At 36.1% G+C, this 23,888-nt stretch overlaps 3 protein-coding genes across 5 annotated transcripts; 1 reads left to right on the plus strand and 2 right to left on the minus strand.

Moving 5' to 3' along the window:
* Window positions 1-2,242: 2,242 nt before the first annotated feature.
* su(sable) (suppressor of sable) lies at window positions 2,243-15,376 on the plus strand. Of its 3 annotated transcripts, none has more exons than XM_046609942.2 (8): window positions 2,243-3,265; window positions 6,325-6,712; window positions 7,066-7,285; window positions 7,441-7,793; window positions 8,457-8,679; window positions 10,127-10,455; window positions 10,543-10,774; window positions 11,245-15,376. In XM_046609942.2, the coding sequence occupies exons 1-8, from the start codon at window positions 3,222-3,224 to the stop codon at window positions 13,260-13,262; spliced, it is 3,807 nt and encodes a 1,268-aa protein (XP_046465898.1). In that variant the 5' UTR covers window positions 2,243-3,221; the 3' UTR covers window positions 13,263-15,376. The 3 variants fall into 3 exon arrangements, with proteins under 3 accessions (XP_046465898.1, XP_068989732.1, XP_068989731.1); XM_069133631.1 differs by lacking the exon at window positions 2,243-3,265 and adding an exon at window positions 4,605-4,667; XM_069133630.1 differs by lacking the exon at window positions 2,243-3,265 and adding an exon at window positions 4,745-5,349.
* A 95-nt stretch (window positions 15,377-15,471) lies between these two features.
* Window positions 15,472-16,959, minus strand: LOC124211168 (U6 snRNA-associated Sm-like protein LSm8). Its single transcript, XM_046609976.2, has 4 exons — window positions 16,705-16,959; window positions 16,590-16,630; window positions 15,662-15,789; window positions 15,472-15,583 (listed from the first exon to the last, which is right to left on the minus strand). Exons 1-4 carry the CDS (start codon window positions 16,733-16,735, stop codon window positions 15,493-15,495), a joined length of 291 nt encoding a protein of 96 aa, XP_046465932.1. The 5' UTR covers window positions 16,736-16,959; the 3' UTR covers window positions 15,472-15,492.
* A 462-nt stretch (window positions 16,960-17,421) lies between these two features.
* On the minus strand, window positions 17,422-22,859 carry cpb (F-actin-capping protein subunit beta). The gene is made up of 4 exons (XM_046609955.2): window positions 22,593-22,859; window positions 21,654-21,865; window positions 21,190-21,562; window positions 17,422-20,434 (listed from the first exon to the last, which is right to left on the minus strand). Exons 1-4 carry the CDS (start codon window positions 22,593-22,595, stop codon window positions 20,201-20,203), a joined length of 822 nt encoding a protein of 273 aa, XP_046465911.1. The 5' UTR covers window positions 22,596-22,859; the 3' UTR covers window positions 17,422-20,200.
* Window positions 22,860-23,888: the final 1,029 nt, after the last annotated feature.

A 23,888-nucleotide genomic window follows, 5' to 3' on the forward strand; every position in this document is an offset into this window, starting at 1 on the left:
ACAGAAGCTTTTATTCGAATACCAGCAATTCTTTCCACGGTCCTTCGTAAATTTGAGATAGATATTTAGTGAAATTTAGGTGCGGTAGGCTTTTCGACTACCATTTGGATACGGTGATGTTAGAGAGAAGAACTATGAGAAACGTGCTTCGGTAAATTGTAAGAAGAAAAGAGCAAGGGCAGATTGATTGAGGAAACAAACGCTTATTATTTTTACATACACTATACATCATACACAAGACAGGAATTAACCGTAAGATGAAAGAAGTTGTTTGGTTCCATAGCTGTAAATCAAAGTTGATGAGATGGTCAACCATTATTAAGTACAAGTAACGGTTGTAGACAGTTTGAGAATTTTCGGAAAATTGCAACATGGAGTATAGTTTGTTCCAAATGTTCAAAATACTGAAAAAAAAGAAAAAAAATCATCCTATCCTTGGACGAGGTCAAAATATTCGGAAAAAATAGGAATTTTGACATTTCAAAACAGACCGGTTTTGAGATTATTAATTATAAAATATTACGGTTGTGGGAAAATATTTGAAAAAATTCAGTAGTGCAGGTTTTCAGGTCGGAGAAGCGTATAAAAAACGGTGGGCAAAAATTATTGATTGAGTTGACGTGGAAAGCCCCATATATGTTATTATTAACTAAACATCGTTTAATTACCGCAACCAAAAATGTACTGCCAATCTCATTGATCTCCTACATTCATAACGATTTTTCTTAATTCAAATTCACTGCTGCAAAATCGTCCTGATTTTGAAATGTCAGGAATTCGAAAATATCATATTTTTTGTTTGGTAAGGAATTCTAAATTGAATATCTTGCGTGCATTTGTATTCATGTCATTGAAAGATGTAGAGTCACCTAAAGTCGCAACATACATATCGACTAATTTTCAAAAAATTAAATTGGTTCTTTTATCAATTTTTTCTGCATGTGTCGGTTCCGGTGGTTGCCAAAAATTTCTAAAGGTGTAACTTGCAGAAACCGATAAATTTTAAGTATGCACTTTGGATTCGTAGTAGAATAGGTATAAGAAAAAATAAAAAGTTGAAAATTTCGATTTTTGACATTGGCACACTACTGAAAGTTTTTTGAATCATCAGTTTCCTGTGGTCAATTTCAAAACCTATCGATTTCAGGTACACCTGGAGTGGAGCAAAATTCGTAAAAGCCAGAAAAAATTTTAAAATGCTCTCAAGACGCAACTTTTCTGAAAAAATATCTGAAACCCGTGAAATTCAATGAATTTGGCCGAGATCTTCTACCTCGTTTTTTGCATATCAATCCGAAGTCAGGATCCCGAGAAGATTGAGAACACCCGGAAAACACGGTTTCCGGGGTCAGGATTAGCAGGAGTAACTGCAATGATTGTAAGAGACCTAAAGTCGAGCAATCTTACTTTATCTTCATAACAACTGATATGCAATAAGGTTGGACCAAATTCTAGACAGGTCATTTTTCATATACTGATCCAGGTTATACCTTTGACGCATGCGAGAAAGGGAGTAGCGCGTGTATACATGTAGTACGTATACATAAGGGCTACACAAATTGTATGCATGTGTGAACCAATTACGTGCCGATTGCATGTGCAAAAATGTTAATACATAAAATCTCAGTATAACAGCGTCTGAAGGTTAAATCTAGCACAAGCCTAGATTCGTAATATTACTATAAAAAAAGAGAGAGGACAGAAAGAATGAAATATTGGGGACAGGTGACTCACTCCTCCCTTTGAATAGCTGATCAAATATTCTTGGGCGGATAAACGGAATGTATTATTTGTAAATAGGTATGTTTTCGTACAGTATGTAGCTTATCCAGAAGAAATATCTGATTTGGTGGACAATGTTTTTAGGTTGGTTGCTACATATACAGGGCATCTCTGATGGAAAGATGGATTCCGAGCCACGCGCATACCGCCAGCGCCACACATGCGCTTTCGTTTGCAGCGTTTGTCCGTTACACTCGGCTCACCTAAAAGTTGTGCGTGTGTGGCGCTGGCGGTCGTGCTGGCGGTGCGCGCGTGGCTCGGAGTTTGCCCTTTCAGCAGAGTTTCTCTGTATATTTGACAGCGATTTCCGTTCAAGGTGCAGATACGGAATTCTCCCCGCCGAAGGCGTGGCCGTGCACCACGTGACGGCGTGGCACGTCATCATGCGCTGTGATTGGCTGGTTGAGGTCGATCGACTCGACTTTCGCCTTCCCGACCGCTCTACACGGAACGTCCGTTCAGAATAGTTCCAGATGTGGCCATGTTTAGTTAATCTTTGAAGTTTCGCTTATCAATTGATATTTACACAATATTTATAACATCTTCTACATCCTGACGAATTGAACATTTCTCGCTATTTGCCAAAAATAATTCACTATAATTGACTGCAGCAAAAAGACACGAAAAAATATAAATAAACGTACACAGGGACTCTGAAAAAAAAATAACGAGAACAGCAAAATACTCAGAAATACACACGTACGCGAGCTCAAGCCACGCTAAGCCAAGCAAGCCAAGCCAAGCCCCGAGAATACGATCCGCTACACACTATCTTTTCGTCATGTTTTCTTAAATTTATTAACCATGAGTATTGCGATACTTAATATATCGGTCGAGCAATAATAAGGAAAGCAACAACGTATACCGACAAATAAATCTGAACGCGGCAGATCTTGACAGGTTTCACTAAAAACGTTCAGTAGAAAACTCGGTACACGGTCACGTATATGATTATATCTGAGCTTTTCACTGGGAGCCTTTTTATCGCGTTTCTATACTTGGCCTGGTTCGTACGTCGTATTCGCATTTGCCACGGCGCCACGTCAGCTAGAATGACGCTGGCTGGCTTATTAGAGCTGCGAGACGCAATTTCTGAAAATACAGTGAACAATTTCATCCAAAGTGAAAATACTTACGATTTTGGACCATCATTGCCTCAAATATAATTCAAATATCGAAATTATCAATTGAGTTGGAAAAATCGAGGAAAATATTAATAATAAATCAGACGAACGCACAAACCGTTGATGGCATTCGTTATTTTTGGCTATCGGGATATTTGATAACGAAACAGTCAAGGAGAAAGAAAACAGCGAAAAAACTACACATTTGCCCCTAAATGGTAGAATTTAGGCGCGCAACGTACAAAAATCAATCACCGTTCATCGATTAGTGCAGTCAGTATATTGATTTCATCCAACAAAATCAATAAGCAAACAATGGCACTAGAGAGTGTTTCCGCGGCCGAGACCCAAATCGAAAGGTTTGCTCCATTTTATACCATAAAAATCACTACAAGAAAAGACAGACAATTACAACAAAAAAACAACGACATGCATCTATAAACGTAAATTTTATACGTATCATTCATGCCACATACAATACAATACAATCGTACACACGTACATGGTAAAGTTTAAAAAATGTCGCCTTTAATATTTCGTATAAAGTTACATTTTCATCGCTTTTGACTCCACTGAGTTGAATGTGACCTTGTTTTGTCGGTTTACTCATTCTCATTACTGTTATTCCTATCAGTCCTGATATTGGCTTTTTCTATCGTTTCGTTTCACCGTTGTAACATACAGGAATGTCAAACGGTACTTCATATTAATTTTCAACGTCAGTCCAAAATCTTGTGAAATACACTTTAACGACGATGTTTCGGTATCCTTTGTTCGTAATTACAACATAGTATACATTTCGAACCGGAATGTGGTGAAGCCTCTCATTTTATATCTATTTATATTTTTCTTTCAGGAATTTTTCAATAGGTTCAAGGTTTCAACGATGCAATTTAATCTTATGTAACACTTGTATCTCCCGATAGTAAAATCACTGCGTTACGTAATAATTTTACATTCTTGCCAAGCAACAGAAAAAGCCAATACGATTCTAACATATGATACATGTTTCTGTATATTGTTTGTTACAAAAATTACACCCATCAGCTGCCGGAGCAGTAGGGGATAGTTTGAAACGTCCAATACTTTACACATTCTTGTACGTGTATACGTATGTACGTCAGTACACTTTCGCTCATAAGCTCACTTGCTCGCCTCTGCGCGATACACACCACGCACGCACGCACATAGACACACACACACACGCACACACACACCCGTGAACAAAACGAATTGATGGACAGGTGCCGATGACGTCATGTTTCTTCACGACCAACAGTTTCAACGATGTTTATAAAATAATGCTGCAATGATGACTATGCTGCAAATGTGGTATTATTGATGTATGCTAATGATTGATGATGACTCAATTGTGTGGTAAGGTAACTCCAACTCCAATCTATTCTTTTCTAGAAGACAGAAAAAAATTAAATACTCGATCTCTTTGTGCAAGCATATCGTATACACGGTATACATAATAGAGTGCTACAAAGTTTTATTATAAGTTTCTATCAGTTTACCACTTTTTAAATTATCATTTACCATTTCTGAAAAAAATAGAGCATAGCATGCGAGCCTATTTGGAATATGTGACTCACGCCGAAAGGGCAAAGATTTGACATACAACTTCATTCGTACTTTAAATTCTCAAATATTTCTTTTGCTTATCGAATTTGACAAAAATTCGTTAAATTTAAAGAAAAAAAAAAAACAAAAAAATTTGACAATTGAATTGAATTCCCCAATGACTTCTGGTGTGAGGTAATTATAAATATAGTAGTTTATTTGTTCACGAATTAAATATTTTTAATCTTGCGGTAAACTTGGAAGATTTCGGAAATATCACTATCAATATAGTAGATTATTTGTTCTCGAATTAAATATTTTGAATTGTGTGCTGAAGTTGGAAAATTTGGGAAATATCACTATCAATATAGTAGATTACTTGTTCTCAAATTAAATGTTCAGAATGTTGTGGTAAAATTGGAAAATTTCGGAAATATCACGTTATTAATCTGTAACAGAACATTATATTTATTCATTATGCTGTCAGGGGTAAAATTTGTCTGTTTCGTGTACATAGTGTAGATGCCGCGGGTTATTGTTAATTTCCTAATTTCGCCTAACTGTTAATTTCAATGCATGCTGTACGGTTACTAACAAAGCGGGGGAGGGGGGGGCATAGTTTTCCGACTGACTAATGTTTTCTGCGTGGTTCATATCGCGGCTTCCATACGGTCGATCCTTCAGACGTTCGAAGGCTGCTTCGTGAATACGGTAGCCTCACTCATTTCAGCGTGAAACAATAACTTTCCTGAATCGTCGGTAGTTTAAACTTTTCGAATATTCTTAGTCTGTTTCTTACATTTCTTATTTGAATTTGATTTAATCGTACCCGTCTACTGGAAATTTCGCTTTTTTGGTTCAATCAAATTATGAGCTGGTACTTAGCCCTAAGTAATTTTTATACTTGATATTACGGTATTTTTAGATTTACAGCAGCAAATGTCAATCAGTAATAATTACTCACCTTCTGAAACTGGAGGTTTCAGGTTCTCTCAATTCCTGATTATAAATCTGCTACCAAGAAGACCAACCAATCTTCAAATAGTGTCAACTATTACAATTTCATGCAGCACCACAGCCAAATATGACACCTCGATAATTTAAACAAGTTATTCTAATGTTTGCTCGAATCACTTGTAAGCGAAGATCTAATGTGGTTTTTATCATAAAAACTGCAAGGATGAGAAATTCTTCAATATGTTGCCATGAATGAAGAATTTTAATGCCAGCTTCTCAGGAGGGACACCTCTATTTTGAATGCTATGAACACAATTTTCTCCCTTCTAGCAAATGTATTTCAATTTTAATTTGCTGGGCTCAAAGTGAATTGGCAATCATGGCATGCCTTTATTCTGAAATCCATAATAGTACATGAGAAAATTAAAAAAAAATGATATACGTAAAAATCACTAACATGTAATGATAGATCTGTGATAATTCCAGTCCAAAGTACAAAATTGTGATTTCAATAATGACAAACAAGGCCTGAACCAGTAAGGTTGTGTGATACCAAATCACCTCATACAAGAATAAGAGAGTCAGCAATCTTTTCTGTTGACATCAATTCTTAAATGAGACATGTACAGTAGGGATACTTTACCAATGTCTCTAAGAAGGTCTCAAACATTAGCAACATCAAGTTACCACAACTGGAGTAACTTTAACAACGCAATTGCGAACACATTTGCACACATGACGTTTCGGCTTCATAATAGCAAACATTAATACACATATAATAACACATTCATACTGATCATGATCTGTTTCAAGCCACTGTAAAATAGCAGCTGGTATTTTGAACTGAGGAAAAATAAATCAAATGTTATAAGCATGTTTATTTTTATTCATTTAGCAACAATGATGAAGATTTGGAAGATGGAGAGATCCCGTCTGACGAAGATGACGAGCCGATTCCACCTCCGGTTATACCTAAGCCTGGTATTGAACAACCTAAGCCTATTGCAAAGCAAGAGCCTCCCAAGAATAAAATTTTTGATGCCAAGTTTAACAAAAATAAAAAGCCACTTGTGCAAGCAGGAAGTAAACTTGATAGATTCAATAAGTATAAAAATCCATCTGAGGACTGGGCAGGTGATGTTGAGAAAGCAATACGAGCTGCATTAGAGGAAGATAAAGCTAAGAGTCAAGATAATAAAAATAAAAATAAAAATAATCGTAATAAAGGTAGCAGAAAAAGGAGTCGTGAAGACAGGGAGGAAGACCGTAGTAAAGAACAAAAGGTAATGCGCCATGCCAAATTTCTGTAAGATACCTTAGAATATTATCATTCATAATCATTTGCCTATAAATGCCTATGAAACATAGGTATTTCCTTCCGAGAGCAAATTGTTTGGTGCACTTTTGATGAGGGAATATTACTGATTATTTGCAATCTGAAACTTAAGTCATGTAGCTCTTTCAAGATCCATGGAATTTCATTTTTTCTGATTTTATGTATTGTCACAACTAGGCGATTTCAAAATGATAACGATGAAAATACAGAAATATGACAGATGTCTTTAATTTGAATTTTGTATCCAAAGATTTTTTCGACATGTACAAAATTTTTATTCATATGATTTTTTGCGATCAGAGGAGAAAACCAAGTGATGAAGAAGATGGTAATGAAGATGATGACGAGATGCTGTTTGTCAGAGGTGCTTCACCAATCAGAAAAGACTCCCGGGAACACAGTTCTCCTGCAAGACGTCTAAACAATGACTATGAGAGTTACGAGAGTGGGTCCGATTACGAAGATCGTTCCGGATTCAATCGACATCGAGATAATGAAAACAAGCGTGGTGGGCGCGGAGGTTTGTACAAAATATGATGAAAGAGTTTTTCAGAAGTCTGTTTCTTAATTCTAATTCATTCAGAACATATTAATTTGTACATTTTTCTTCACTAGATGTTATACTTTTAAATGATCGAGTGCATAAATTTTTACGGTGATCAATTTAATTTGCAGGTCGTAGGGGTGGGAAAAATGATAGAGGAGGCAAAAATAAAGGGCGAGGCCACATGCGGAATGATCGAAACAACCGTAGAAATCAGAACAACGATCATATCCAGGACCCGGACTCTGTTTGTGTGTACTTCATGCAAGGAAAATGTCACCGTGGGGATGACTGTCCATTTTCTCACAATGCTCTTCCTCCACGTAAAATGGAACTCTGTAAATTCTACCTTATGGATTGTTGTGCCAAGAGAGACAAGTGCCTCTATATGCATCATGATTTTCCATGTAAATTTTTCCACACTGGATTGAATTGCACAAATGGAGAAAATTGCAAATTTTCTCACAGTCCGCTTAATGAACAGGTAAGGGTTGCAACGTTCAAGTGTATTATGAATCGATCCTTTAATCACGTCTAACAATAAGTTTGATTTGTGGCTGAAACCTTGAAATTGATATATTTACCTCTGGTTTATCAACATTACTCCAATACAAATAGGTAAAATTATGAAAATAGAATTGATGAAATAAACCAGTCAATATTTCATCTTTGAACTTGACAAACTTGGATTGTAGAGTTTTGTTTGTTATTACATTACTGTCGTTTTGAATGAATATTTTAGCACACTTAATATTATTAACTGGTAATGTAACAACTATAAAGCAAAACCTTTTGTATAAATTTAAAAGTAATTCTCAAACTGAAGAAATCAGCAGCAAATTTTCAGGAAACTCACACTCTTGTAAAATTAGGAGTTTGAAATTGTATTGCGCTATCCAGTTTAAAAGAATCGCAAAGTGTTAAGTAGTTATCTCTGGCGATACCTTCAACTTTATCATGAAGTAGAATTTATGCACGATTTCAATAAATTCCACCATAATTAATAAATGTCAACCGAATAAAAAAATCCACTTAGGACAGAAACAGTGATTTCTTCATCGATTTTAATTTGCATCATAAACGAAGAATTTTTTTTAAAGCATTTTGTATTACTTCCATTTTATTGAATATCCACTTATTTCCGCAGGTCAAAAATATTTTACTGAAACACTTGGAAACGGCACCGAAAGAGATTTTGGGAGACTTTCCAAGGCTCACTAGGGAAGGAGCATTGATGATGATCAATAGTACTGCCAAAGCTCAAGGACAAGTGAATCAGAATCTTGCAAACCAGAAAATCCCCAGTCTCTTTGAACTGAATGTCCCAGTACCAAATGCCACTCACGGTGGAGAAACAAAAGACGATGAAGGTGAGGAATAAAGATTTGTGTACTTGGGCTTTGTGAAACACTCCAAATTGCGACATTGTATATAAATGTGCACATTTTTATAATATCCGTACGAGTTTATGAAACATGTACATTAGAGTATTTAAAAAAAACCGACTATTTTTTTTTTTCGAAGAACATTGAAAAATCTTTCGAGTGTCCCTCAAAAATGACATCGGTAAAATATGAGCTCTTAATATTGATGTTTAGAGGTGGCGATTCTCAATTTTCTATTTCCCATTTAAATAACATGGGAAAAAATTTTTTTAAAATTTAGAATTTTATTGCTCGAAAACGAATCAGTGTGAAGATATAAACAAAACATATTCTTGTAGAAAATTTTACGCTCTACAAAAAAGGTCTGAATAAAGATTTGCGTAAGGTAAGTCGTTTCGGAGTTATCAGGCCTCAAATATCGAACCGTTTGAAATAATGATGTTATTAATTTATAAATGTTACAAAACTGACTCATCACTTAAATACACAATATTATTGATTTTAAAATTAAAACTATAGACTTCCAATGAAATGTTAATTAATAAATTTCATTAATCAACGATATGAGTCAGTTTTGTAGCATTTATAAATTAATAACATCATTATTTCAAACGGTTTGATGTTTGAGGCCTGATAACTCCGAAACGACTTACCTTACGCAAATCTTTATTCAGATCTTTTTTGTAGAGCGTAAAATTTCCCACAAGAATATGTTTTTTTTATTTCTTCACACTGATTCGTTTTCAAGCAATAAAAATCTAAATTTTAAAAAAATTTTTTCCCACGTTATTTAAATGGGAAATAGAAAATTGAGAATCGCCACCTCTAAATATCAATATTAAGAGCTCATATTTTACCGAGGTCATTTTTGACGGACACTCGGAAGATTTTTCAATGTTCTTCGAAAAACAAAAAAATAGTCGGTTTTTTTGAAACACTCTAATGTACATAACCATACATATGCATCGTCCTCAAAGACTATGCTTACACCCAAAAAATGAAGATATTCGCGAGAGCCTGAAAAGATCCTAAAGCATTGAACTTTGATGAGACTTCAATTTTGATTTCCTCTTTTGGAAATTGCTCTTGAATTGCACAGCCACACCAGCTTCTTCGCTGGTGATCGGAGTCACTTCGATGAGTAATGAGTAATCACGCAATCAAGTGAATACATTTTATAACACATTTTTGTGACCTTTAGATAAACGTTACTCTAAATTATCAAACTGGTGAAAACAGATATGACTTGAAGTATTGTTTGTACAACTTAAAATGACATTACTTTATTCTCACGAAACTTCGCAACTTTCTGGTGAACAATTATATTTGTAACTTAGTTTACTACTTTCACTCCTAATCTCGCATCATGTAACGATATTTATTCTCGAACACAAATTCAGCATTTTTAATATTTTTTTATTCTTATTCATAGCTGAGAATACAGGTACCCAGCCAAAGAGTGGAGTAAAAGAAAGAAAATCACCAGGAAAAAAAACTAGATGGGGCTCTGATGAGGATCGCGTACCTTATGAACAAATTATGCTGCTCCAGTCTGCAAACCAACTTGGCCTTCAATTACCCAATGCTGCTCTGGGCTTGGCTGTTCAACAACAACTGCAACACCAGCTATTATTGCAGCAGCGAATTGCTAGCATGGGATTTTACAATGAATCGACTGGCGATGATATTGAAAAAGAGCAAGATGTCAAAGAAAAAGAAGACTTTACAAAAGATGTTGAGGAGGATGAAATTGCTGCTCAGGTAAACATGTCTATTATTATGAAAAGAAGATTCTTTTCTCACAGACTTTTGCAATCTTCTGATACGCTGCAAAACTCATTTATGCAGGCAAAAAAAGTTGAAGATGAAGCAACGTTTGAAGCGCCAAAAGATGTGGACCTCAGGCAACTTTTATTGCAGCCTGCAAAGCTGTCTACTGTGAGCATAGCCGAAGAAGCAGCGAACCTAAATACAAAAGTTGATGAGGAAAGTGACAGGGATGAAGAAACTCAGCTGATTATAGAAATTCCTGTCGAGGAAGAAGATAATAGAGATAGAAGTAGTGAAAAATTGAAACAAGGTAGGCATATTGTTTATTTTTTCTCTTTGTTGAGTTTTATTTTTATGCCAACGACGAGAAATCTGATGCAAAACACACTTTTCGTGTACTTGGATTGTAAAATTTTATTTACCATCAGAAAGAATAAAAAAAGTGGATGGATTAGTGATTATTTCACACTTTGTTCACTTATTTTGGATGCATTCTTTTACATTGCCAGCAGAAAATCACGCTATCTTGATTGCTGTTTCATCAATTTTTATTCCGTATTGCAAAATTAATATGAAATTCCGCACACAATTTTTTCCATGCATCAATTATCATTGGTGGAAAAAAAAATTGAATACTCAATGGATGGTTTCAGATATTTCTTCAGATGTCAACCTACAAAAGATAATACTAATCTGTCCAATTATTTAACGTACTAACGAATAAATGCAGTATACAGGGCATTGTAAATTGTTTTCATGATTATTATTCACTTATTACAGAGCAGCAAATGTCCACCCAATCTTCAAGTGTATCTTTAGCATCAGGCATCTCCAACGAGGATGGCGAAATTCCATCGCACTTACCAAAACGAGCGCAAGAACTATTTCTAAGAATTCAACAGCTGCAACGAGCTGCTCAAGACAGTTTCAAAAACATGGATGATGATCACATCAAAGATAATTTGGAGAATCAACAAGGTGATTGGTACTCTGATGATGAAGACGACGACGATGATGATGGAGGTAACTTGACAATCGTTCTGAAAGACACACAAAAGGATGACAACGAAGTTGATGCTGACGGCAAGTCAAGTGGGCATAAAGATACATCATCCTCCTCTATAGTCGAAACTTTAGCTGTACCTCAACCTGCGGCTATTGTAGATAAACTTGGCGACTTGAGCAAAATTGATATCAGCGCTGAAGTTTCAAAATTACTGTCAACTATTAAAGCTCACAGCTCAACAACGAATAGCAAAGTTAGGAATAGTCTACCAAAGACGGAACAGCCCGTTGAAAATGTGGCGAAGACTGATTTGGAGCCTGTTGAGAGACCTTTGGCTCCAAAAAAAGTCAAGATTGAGTATCCTACCGAGTATAACCATCAGGGAAAGAGTAAAATCGACGTGTACACTGGTGTTTTACCCGCGTTCGACCAAGGTTCGGAAACATCTAGTATGTCCGTCCGTTTGAAAACGATAGTAGAAGACGGAATCCCAAGCCCCAACTCGTCACCTAATATGAACATGAATAATACTTCCACTCCCATTTCGAGAGATCCAAGAATGTCTAGGGACCCCCGTCAACGACGAGAGGATCATAAGCTACACAGTCCGCCACCAACGGCGAGATCAGAGCTGAAGAAAGAATCAAAACCATTGAGGATAGAGAATAGTATCTACAGTTCAGGAATAACAAGCATGGATACTCACTTGGATACAGATTTAAGAGCTAAAAGTGATCAGGATCACAGAAGAAAAGATATGGACTTGAGACAACGATACCCTTCAGACTTTGGAGACACGGATTTGAGAATAGTAACAGCGACGTCAACCAGATCAGACATTGATCTGAGACAAATGCTCAGCCTCCCTTTCAAACCTGCACCATCACATGTTCCTTGTACTGAAATAGATGCGAGTATATCTTCGCATCCTCCCATGCCGTTCAAAGTATACGTAGTAGATATACCAAGACCTTACTATACAGGTCTGAAATTGACTAGAAACGACCCGCAGGTCAAAAATGACCCTAGACTGCGAAAAATATTTCGCATCACTGACGCAGACCTCGCCGACTCGCCGATGTCCCCGCCACCTGTTAAACCAGACACACCAAAGTCTCCACCACAAGTTCGGGCAGATCCACGTAGAAAAGCCTTAGAAAATGCAGCTTTACCAACTTCTAGCAGTGCTATACCTTCCATGTCCGCAAATTCTCAGCCACCACCCATAGATAATGTGAAGGCGATTAATTCTCAAGGCATACCCATGGCCTTGGGCGGTAATGCGCCAATGATGGGAAATATGGGACCAATGAATATGATGGGAAATATTGGAGCGAATGGGCCAATGATGGGAAATATGCCAAACATGGGACCAATGCCGGGTATGACCAACGTACCGCCAATGGGAAACATGGGGCCGAATGGCGCACATATGGGGCCTGCAAATCAGATGAATTTTGATCCCCGATTTAACGCCCAGCGTAACAGTGGGGCTGGTTTGTTGGGCCCTGCACCTACTATGGGGGGATTCGGACATGACGGGCCAAATTACGAAGGACCAAATTATGAGGGACCGAATTTTTCACCTAGTAATTTCAACAACTTCGGACCTAACGATAACATGATGGGCTTTGGTCCCAATGGACCTCCACCTCCTAACTTTGGGGGTAATGGAGGGGACTGGAACGCAGGCAATCAAAATCAGAATAATCGGCGAGGGTCGGGTCGGATACGCAGACGAAATCGTAACAGAAGTAATAATAACAGTAGTAATAGAAGATCTCCGCCGTGAATTGTAGAATTGTATGCATACAGTGAGACTTGTAGCATCACATGTTAAAAGTGGTTAATAATGATGCCAACATGACAAGTAATATATGAGGCAGCTAAAATGAGCATGTGACCTAATTGAGTAAATTGGCTCTTGCTCGTATAAGTTAGCAACGAGATACTTCATCACATTACATTTGATAGACGACCGAGTAATCCCTGGGTACTGAGTATCCAGAAATCAATATTAAAGCTGGTACAGATTTGACAACATCAGTCAAAAAATTGCGAATCAAGTGTTATAATAATTGACCAGATTGTGCATCATCTGTATTCCGTTTTAAAGTTGTGTGCTTTAAGTATATTTCATTTACCTAGTAGTTATTCGATATTATATTTATCGATTGAAATAACTTTGCATTAAAAATAATCAGTACGGAATTTTTCCTTAGTTTTACTTCTTATTTTATATTTGAAGATGTGTTGCTTATCAAATCGCCATAATTCATTATGAAGGAAAATTATCTTCAAGTGGCTTGACTTGACATATTGTTTTCCCCTAAAATGCAGACCTATTCAATACAATCCTGAAACACATACTTTTTTGTATTACCCCTGTTATCTCCTCAACAACTTCAATTGAATTTAATTCACTTGTATTCCCCAAGCTCTCTTTGTAACCTGTTTTAAATATCCACTATAAGACATCTTCCACAGTTTACTATCATGTACTATTATTTACACAAGATGTAATATTTTGTTGCTATACATCAATTTTTCTTAGTTTTATTTTTCTTAAATTTATTACCACTGTGGAGAACATTCACGTCGCAATTGTAAAAATAGTTTTGGCAAAATGATTTCAAACTAGATATGTCAATTGATTCATACTAATCATGGAATCTGGTACGAAGTTTGAAATACAGAAATTAATATGTATCAATATGTTTAAGTTTCAATTCTGATTATTAAGACGGGCATCGGACAATATATACCAACGATTTTCTGTATACTGGTACATCACTTAATAACCATACAAATGAAATGATGTGAATTGATTAATGATTTCAATAATTACCGATTCATCATGGATAACAAATTAGACAGAATGATGATTGAAGCTTGTACATAGAGTTTCTAGTTCGAATTAGTTGGAGGAAAAAATACTAATAATGAAATTCATGACACAACTCCTTAATGATTGAATTTAAATTACTTACTACATGTGTATTACTTACCGATACTTGGTATTATGTATTCCCGTGTTATTTCTGTACGTCTTCCAACTGTACATACATACTTTACTAATTTATCATCAGCTCAGACTCTATTATTGCATAATATTTACTTGATTGTTAAATTCAACTTTAATATTATTAATTTAAGATATATGTTAAAAAAATTTATAGAAGTATCATGTAATAAATCAATGATGCAACCTCAGCAAATACTAAATTTCTTATTGTTTGTTCATTGCAAACACATTTCGCTAAAACGAGAAAATTGAAATTTAGTGAATATATAAAATTAATATGGTGATTTTGAACTGAAAAATTATTATTATTCATTCATCTAAGAAATCATAATAGCAATCATATTTAAATATACATATTGTAATGACTCCCCCAGTGATATGTGAATAGTGTATATTTCCTGAATCAAATATGATGAAACTTAATTATTCTACGTAGAATTATCAGTGCTACAATTTATTTAAAACGTTTGTATCTATGCAGATATAGTTATATAACATCGTTTTTCGGCTATAAGCATTACTCATTTTTCCATCGCAAATAATATTATCATGCAATCGAAAATAAATTAATATCGTTATCTATAGAATAATATGCCTATAATTAACTTTAATACAAGTGTTTTATAATTTATGTAAAGTATTAGTGGGTAATATTACAAGATCGAGACTTGAAATAATCAGCAGTATCTTATTAACCTACCGTTTTATTCATATTTTTATTTGATCCAACAGTGCTCCCGGTGTTATAACTACAGTTCCAATGACTTAATCATGTTAGGGCACTGAGAAAAATTGAGTTGTTTTTTCTTTGTTTCCATTTTGATATCAAAAATAAATAACCTGTTTCAATTCAATTCAGGCACATTTCCTTAAAGTTAAAAGTGCATTGAAAAAAAAAACCATATATGTTGTAAGAACACGATTGCCAATTGGTAAAATGTGGAATAAAGTAAGGAGTATTCAGAAAAACGCTGTCTAAAATTTTTTTAAATTTATTTTAATGCGCTACAGAGCTAAGTGGTTCAGCTCGGATCGCTGAAAGATCAATTCTTGCATCCATCTCATCGTCTAGCTCACCAACAATTGCTCTGTAAATACAGGAATATTGGTTTACATGAATTACTGACATTCTTGAAAATGTACATTATTTTATTGTGTGTACATACACGTTATCTCCTCTGATAATATGAAGACCTAATACAACTTGTTCGACACCTTGCGTCACGCTGTACACACGCTCATGTGATTCATCAAGAATTAAATTGATTGTCTGATCAAATCCTTTCAATGTACCCTGAAACATAAACATAGTTCAGAATATTCAATGATGTTAATGAATAGGAGTAATAGAATGGATAAATAATAAAGATTTTTATTATTATCGACGCCTGCGCATCATTGATGTGAAAATGCTACACTCAGTACAATGCTACATCCAATGTTGACTACAAATAGCCAAAAAAAAATTTTGACGTCACATTTGAAGAAATGTATTCCTGTAATTATATCACCACTTATTGCAAGGATACACTTCTTGGTATTATTCTTGTATGAAACAACAAAGGTTTTGGATGTTTTGGTTAGACATTGCATGTAGTACTGCGCTGACTGTGGCACTTTCACATCAGTGTTTTGTAGGCTGTGATCATAGCCAAAGTAAATGACATTTAATGTTGTCAATCAAGATTAATTATAGCATTCTCCTAAGACTGATTAATGTACAAGAGTTATACAATTAGTCAATTATTTTTCGTCCTACAAAAGGCTAGATTCACAGTGCCTAGGCAGCTGAGAACGACTGTGTAGACAACAGCGTGGTTGGCAGCCAGTAAATTTTCATAGCTTTACAGGAACACACTTTTTGGTATAAAGCATCTCCATCAGATGGTGCAGTGAAATCCAACTTTTTATGTTATTTCCCAGAGCAAGTTGGGCTTCGTCATACTCTCGTCAGATTTAATAAATTACGATATTCTGTTGCTATCCGAAATCACACACGAGCTAATAACTACGCTATCGGTTCGCGACTGCGTCACCACAGCGATTCGTTTCACAGAAAAAAATCTTTTAAAAGCTAGATCATATTATACTCACGATAAAGTTCCTACCATCGGAAGTTATTATTGAAACAGTATCTAGTAAACATTGAGGAAACATAACCTTTATGTAATTAAATTATAAATACAACTTCGGATAGGAAAAAGGATACGGTTTACGTAACTTTCAAGTCCTGAGGCCATTGTTGGTAAGGGTAGAACAGGTTGGCCAATGTAATCAGTAGAAGCAAAATACTTCAACAAATCGTTTTGTTTGTTTGTATTATAGCGTTTTCCACTTCACCAGTTTTCGCTGCAACGACGCCATCAGTGTAATTGCAGAGTTGCCAAATAAATAGCACCACAAGTCACCAAAAGGAAGCGCACAGCTAACAAAAATTGTAGCAGTAGCAGCAATCCCATAGTAATCCACTGAAAGTTACTGGCGCTTTCGGCGTAAGTTTTTGCTGTTTAAGGTGCCGCTGACCTGGATCTAAAAGTTGTAATCGATCGAAGCGCTCTCTGCGTAAGTTTCCTCGGTTCCAAACCATTCGAAGGTGGTACTTTCCACCGGGGAGTAGCGCAACACAATATTAGACAAAACGCGGTCGGTAAAGGACCTGAATCTGAGTCGGTAACCATACCAACAGGATTGACCCGAATTTTGCATGCAAATGATGACGTCATGTGTGTAGCGATTGCATCACGACCGAACTGGTTATTTTGATAGTTTTACGGTGAATATCGCAAATCCAATTTATTGTTCCGTGAAACACCCTTGAATATGGGACATTCTTTGACGAATCGGACAGATTTAGATAAAAATAGACCGACACAATTTTGATGTAGCTTAACATTTTTTCACGGGTTCTATATCGAAAAAATAGGGATACGTATTCCAGGATTTTTTATTTCACATATTTCGTAAAATAGAGGGGATCGAAAGTTTGATAATTTGGTATTTTTTGGCTTGGAAGACTCACTTTCAAAAATTCATAACGCCGGTTCTGTTTGAGCTGAAAAGTTCGTTTTTTCAACCCAAACCTAATAAAATGAATTTTAATGCAACAATTCTTTCATTTACGATTATACATAGGAAACTATAAATCAACGTTCAGCGTCTGGTCTTTCGTTTCGATGAAAGAGAACTGAAGTTGTTTTTTAATCCCTTCCTAATAATTGCGTTCGTTAAACAGTTTCGCGACGAAGAATTTTTGATTTTCTGAAACCTAACGAAGATCAAAACTCGTTTAAAAAGAGTTCGAATTTTTTTCGTTCGTTAGGAAACACTTTCAAAAGAAACTGTTACATTCATCCGGATTGGAAATCTGAATTTACGATTTTATATGAATTTTCAATTATTACATTCAAATTACTGGCACTAAAACAGTGCCACACTGAGAAAAATTCATTTCTTACAGTAACTAGAAAAATTGAGTAAATCAGGTATCATTAAAAAAACTGTTTCAATATTGTTGGAATTACGAAAAACGAGGTACATGTAACCATTGTACGCTGTTGTCGGTTTACTCTACTTTTTTAGTTAAATAAGGCTTTAGCATCAATTTATTGTTGCACAAGCATTAAATTTTCCTAACAGTTAAAAGAAAGTATAGCAACAGTGATCGTAATGAAAAAGAATAGTAACGGATACTAGAAAACTAATTTTCATTTTCTACCTAGAACTATATTTTCCGATTGTGTTAAAAAATGAAAATAGTCAAGGACTGAGCGGTAACCGGAATTAAAAATTTCAGTCCAATGAAACAATAGTGTTTTTCGATACTAGTGCTTGAAGGTGGCAATGCCCGCACAAGCGTGAAGGCGCAGCACGAGCCCGTAGACGAGTTGAAGGGCGAGTGTGGCGCATTCATGCGAGATAGGCATTGCCAACTTTCGCACTAGTATCGAACCCTATCTTTTGCTACACCTGTAATGGAAAGTCCGACATACACGATTATTTTTACACGAAACCACGGCACGATGTCTTTTCAGTGACGATGCAGCGATGTCGAGCACGGCAAAGAGTGACAAACTATTCCATCGGTGGCGCTAGTGCAGCTGTTTGCGAAATGCGCAACTGTGGATAAAAGCGCGACCGTCTTTTTCGCACACCGCTAGCAATGTGCGAAGGTTGATCTTATACCGCCGGCAATGTGCGAAGGTTTTCTTTCTCACATCCCTAGCAATGCGCGAAAGTTTTTCCCGCACACGTGTATAAAAGACTACTTTCGGTGCTTGTAAATGGTGCATAAAAATGGACTTTCCATGCAGGTGTTGCAAAAACTATTATAACAGATAGCGCAACAATTAATCTTGAATTTTCTTACACCGGATGGAGGTATTTTTTGGTGCGCTTGTTTTTTAGAAAAAACGACAACAAACACCGCAAATAAGCCAGAATCGTTACTGAAAATCTCGTCGATAGCTACAAATTTGACCACTCTCAGCGGTACTCGTACTCGGGCTCGGCCGCTATAAGTCTGTGGCTCGCGCATGAATTTTTTTTCAATTTACTTGGAGCACTATTCTACTGAGGCTAGTTATAAATTTTGTACAGCAATAATTGATTCATCACAACATTCGCAGTCCTTGATCTACTAGACCATACGAAATTGAGTATAATAGTCCTTCAATCGCAACGTTCTAAAATATTAAATTCAAGCGATTTGGTACTATTATTACATTATCAGAATCGCTGAAAAAAAAATCTTGATTTGTTTCCTATGATAAATTTCAAGTGTGATTTTAGTAATAATTCGAAGTGAAGGGAAATAATAATTATTATTGGGCGATATATTTTTTTTCATTTACCATTCACTTTAACGATATCTATTAGCCACGCAAATACGTGTTCACGCATTAACATCAGCCAGGAAACTTTTATTGCAGTATATAACATATTTCATCATTTGCAAATAGGTGGTTAAAGTATTTTAAGGATGTTACCACGTGACCAATTTAAGAGTTTCTATGAGAAGCTCATTCTTTTGTGAAACTTTGAATCGAATTGGAATTTATGTAGAATGATCGTGTGATTTTCGGAAAGTGCGCTCTGGTAAGCTAGTGCTAAATAAGTATCTTGCAGATTTTTCATTTAATTACACCGCGAGGCAGGTTTTGAGATTATATTTTACAAATTATTCGATAATCAATTCATATAATAATTTATTGGTCCTAGCTGACCAGAGTGTACTTTCTCAAGACGATCACATCACAAAGAATTGTAAATCGAATCGACGTTACAACACCACGTGCAAAACACTTTAAGGATGGTTCACTTTGCAGACCGTAGTAAAGTAGCAGACTCACATGTTTGCTTATTTTACAAATTCGTGACATCACTTCAATTCTTTGGAATAAATTATAATTGCAAATTGAATATCAAATTAATTCGCATTGATGTGTCAAACTGAAATGAGGTTGCTGGCGAATTCAAAAAATCGAAAGGGGATAATAAAAATTATTTTGAAGTTAGTGAACCATGTGACAAACACAAAGGATCTATGTATGTTTGAGAACAAACAAATCAACTGCTAAAACCGTTGAGATGAAAATTTTCGATTGCAAAAAAAGATAACAACTTGACGCGACATTGGCCATTGCAGCTTGTTATTATGTTTTTCTTTCCTAATCACAATCGTAATAGCCCTCGTACAGCTCGATAGATCAATTATTCGCATTCCTTTTTTGCAAAGCTGCAGCTAAATCTTGCTTAAGTGCAGCCTGTTGTCTTTGATCCGCCAGTAATTGGACCGATCTTAAACCGTTCACTATATCTTTTGTTTTGCTAAAATATATCTCGTTCAGCGTATTTCGAATTTTATTTTCCATATCCTCTACCATTCGACCAATGTTGGCAATATGAGGTGATGTCTCGCTTAGTGCCGCATCCTGTTCGACCTGAATAAACAAAAACATAAAAATTAGATTGATTTATTTGGTCATCCGATTACATGACCTTAATCGAACAAATTGCAGAATATTGCGAAGTTAGAATTAATTTAGACATTAACAACAGAAATATTCGGATCTTTTTGATGTCAGAAAAGTTTTTGGGAACAGTATATTTCGAATGTGAATGTTTTTAAAAAGTACTAAATTTTATAAAGTTAGCGTCATAGTAGATAGTACCCATCGTAACATAATTTTACTGTTTTACGTCATTTAATTATGTATGGAATACTTCGTGGTAGACTTTTGTAATCTTACGAGTATCCCAATAAAATTTTGAACATCATTTTAGCAACTACAAAGGGAAACTCTTGCACACGAGAAGCTACATCTTATAATTGCCGTGTGAAGTGGCACAAGAATGGTGGTATAATATACAATAGATCACTACAAATTAATAAATTTTAGGCCGATAACAAGTAAAAATTATTGTGTACTGATATTTGATTTTTAGGAACGAACCTATGCACTGTTCATTAAAGTAACAACAAACTACGTGAAATAATGCATAGTTTTTTAACGTTATACTGTTTTTGTGTGCAGTCTTTTTTTTACGAAGTTCGTTGCCTGACACCAATAACGCGACACAGCACGGAAAGAATCTCATTTTCCTGAACAGTAGTTTACTATGAAGGATGTTCAGCATTAGTGAAATAGACTAGGTCGGATAATCGCCAGACTTGCATAGAAATATGTTTGGTCACCTGTCTAGTTAAACTTCCACCAAGATTCATAGTTCCAGAACCATGTTTGTTTGTCTGTAACCAGAGCATGGCTGTAGATGTTAATTTGTAGTGGGCAGTTCTGCCCGTAGATTTCTCTTGTACTTCAACAACGTGTATCGAATCCCAGCAGCCTTTTATCTTCTTTGAACCATCACCTGCCTTTTTTATTAATATTACTCCTGCAAAACCATGATCCAGGTCCCATAAATAAACCGACGATACACCACCTTCGAAGTATAATTCTCGATATTGGTCAAATGCATGATTGGCATCTATCTCCAATTTCCTTAGCCTTTCAGAAGGCATCGATCCATCTTCCAAAGGTGGATCATATGTGTTGCTCCATGGTGACCTGTAATAAAGATTGCTCAATACTTTGATTCCTAGAACTTGAATAATTATTCATTAACAATATTACACAAATACAGATATATGTTTCTCACCTGTATGAATCTCCATCTCGATTATAGTCACATAAAAGGTAATCTTTACCAGATTCTTTATCCTTGGCTATTTTTAAAGGCTGGTCAACGGAGGACAATAAGTCTTCACACAAAGTTGGTACAAGGTCGATCAAATCACTGAGATTTTTTTCAATTTGCTGGGGAGGTAAGCGTCTCATGAGATCCAACGCACAATCCATTTGTTGTTCCGACTTTCAAGTCATGAAAAATATAAAATTTGGTAAGACATTAATAATAAGAAAAGAGCATTTATCTCAAAATTTTTATGCAAGGGGACCCAGGACTATCCCCCACAGGCTACCAATGTGTTCCTCGTACAAATCTGCAATTGAAACTTTCTTACTTTTGATTTGAAATATTTCACTTGCAGCTTACAGCTATGTAAAGTTGACCAATGGATTAATCAATTTGAAAGTTCTGTAATTCACAAACGACAAATTTCGCATGAGGAATTAAAAGCCCTTCAGTCTCAGTTTTCACAAGGAATACATTGGTAGTCTATGGGGCGATGGTCGTAGTTCACCCTGCGTACACACATGTAAGAACCAACTTTAATGTTCGCATAAGGAAATTTTTTTTTTTCTTGTTCGGAATATATAGATATGAGACCTTGAATTGAAACACATTTCGTGTCCTGACATGGTAGTACTCTTAGCATATGTATTTACAATCTTGTACAAGAATTCCGATTATTCGATGGGCCATTTTGAATTGCAGGATTTAAAAGTATAGGTTATGTTTGTAATTCGAACTAATGTATTGTGTTCCATGTTGCGAGAATGTTGAATTTCGTGTCTAGCAGTCTCAGATGATCAACGTAATAATTTGTTTGTGATCCATAACCGGACAATAATATAACAGAGCTACGATCGTATCTAACATATACACAAATAAATACGACAGACTAAAATGACTCACCATGGTGAATGCCAGCGGTACACCCAAAACCGATGCAATATAAATCCTGAATTCACAATTCGTTTACGTGAAATAGAGTAACACTTATTGGAATGTCACGAAATGATAATTAGCAATGACTAATATCGTTGATTGTTAAATTTGTCGACTCTGTTGAAGCAACAAAAAGAGTGACATTTGAAGGGTGTGTCAGTAGCCTGTACCAAAGTCTTCTTCTTCCCTTTATATGGTTAACGGTTCCGCCTGAGTACCACGGTTTGCTGCATCTCACTGTTACAGGAGACTAAGGCCTGATTTTCACGCGCAGCACACAACCGATTGCAGCATGCTCTGATTGGTCAATTCACCAAAATCACCATTTTTTGTTGACTCCCGCTTGGTGATTTCAATTCACCAAAATCACCAAGCGGGTGTGACGTCGGAACGGTACCTAGTGGAAATCTCCAGATGTTAGACACCGGAAACATTCACACGCAGCTACAGCTTGACTCACATCAGTAGTTTGGGTCACCAATTACCGATTAAGTATTGAAATACACCGGACAACGGTCATTCTGTCGCTCTAGTCGAACGAACCGAAGAGGGAGAAATTGTTGGATAAAAGATTTAATTTGGCTTACCTTTTTGAGAATATTCTGGATGCGATGACTTGTAGATTGGTGAGAGGTTTTAGCGGAATAACTGACTTTAATATTTGGATATTTTGACTAAGTTTGGTTTATTTTATAAGTTTTGATATTTAAAAGTCACAAACGCAGAGTTACACAGTGTAAGATCTTAAACTTAGTATGACAAAATGGATTTTAAGCTCGCTGAACTTTTGGGCAGAGTAACGTTGTATGAAAGTTTTAATGCAAAAGGCTAAAGGATTTTACCGCGAGACTGTACCGGAACTAGATGACGAATCTGGAGGTAGAAACACAAGAGAGCGATCGAGTGATCGGTCGCCCTTTTTATAGGGGTCGATCGTTGCGCAGAACGATCCCCCTCTCTAGTTTTTTGGTCGCCTTTGCGCACCTCCCCTCTTTTCTAGGAATTCTAATTAGGGCACGACATCTTCGCCGCATGCACGCCTGTGATCTTAGTTCTTTAGCTATTACTATATTGTAGATTTTTACGTATGGTATATCGCTGCTTGGTGCGGTGGTGTAGGTGCGTGGACTTGGTTCCGTAGTTCTCCGAACTGCGTGAGCTTTTCGTTGTGTCGCCAGCCCCCTTTGTGGCGCCAGCCCCCTTTGTGGCGCCAGCCCCCTTTGTGGCGCCCCTCAGCCACTTAACTACCTGTCTACCTTTTAA

Source organism: Neodiprion pinetum, chromosome 2 (assembly GCF_021155775.2).
Source record: "Neodiprion pinetum isolate iyNeoPine1 chromosome 2, iyNeoPine1.2, whole genome shotgun sequence".
Classification (NCBI taxonomy): domain Eukaryota; kingdom Metazoa; phylum Arthropoda; class Insecta; order Hymenoptera; family Diprionidae; genus Neodiprion; species Neodiprion pinetum.

Bases quoted from the DNA above. Each gene is read 5' to 3' on its own strand.
- LOC124211168 (XM_046609976.2), bottom strand. From the start codon at position 16,735: ATGGCCTCAGGACTTGAAAGTTACGTAAACC. The intron at 15,790-16,589 runs GTGAGTATAATA...TTTATGTTTCAG, and splicing joins CCGATGGTAGGAACTTTATC to GGTACATTGAAAGGATTTGA. The intron at 15,584-15,661 runs GTATGTACACAC...CTGTATTTACAG, and splicing joins ATTATCAGAGGAGATAACGT to AGCAATTGTTGGTGAGCTAG.
- cpb (XM_046609955.2), bottom strand. The intron at 21,563-21,653 runs GTGAGAAACATA...TCTTTATTACAG, and splicing joins CGAGATGGAGATTCATACAG to GTCACCATGGAGCAACACAT. The intron at 20,435-21,189 runs GTGACCAAACAT...TTGTTTATTCAG, and splicing joins GTGGAAGTTTAACTAGACAG to GTCGAACAGGATGCGGCACT.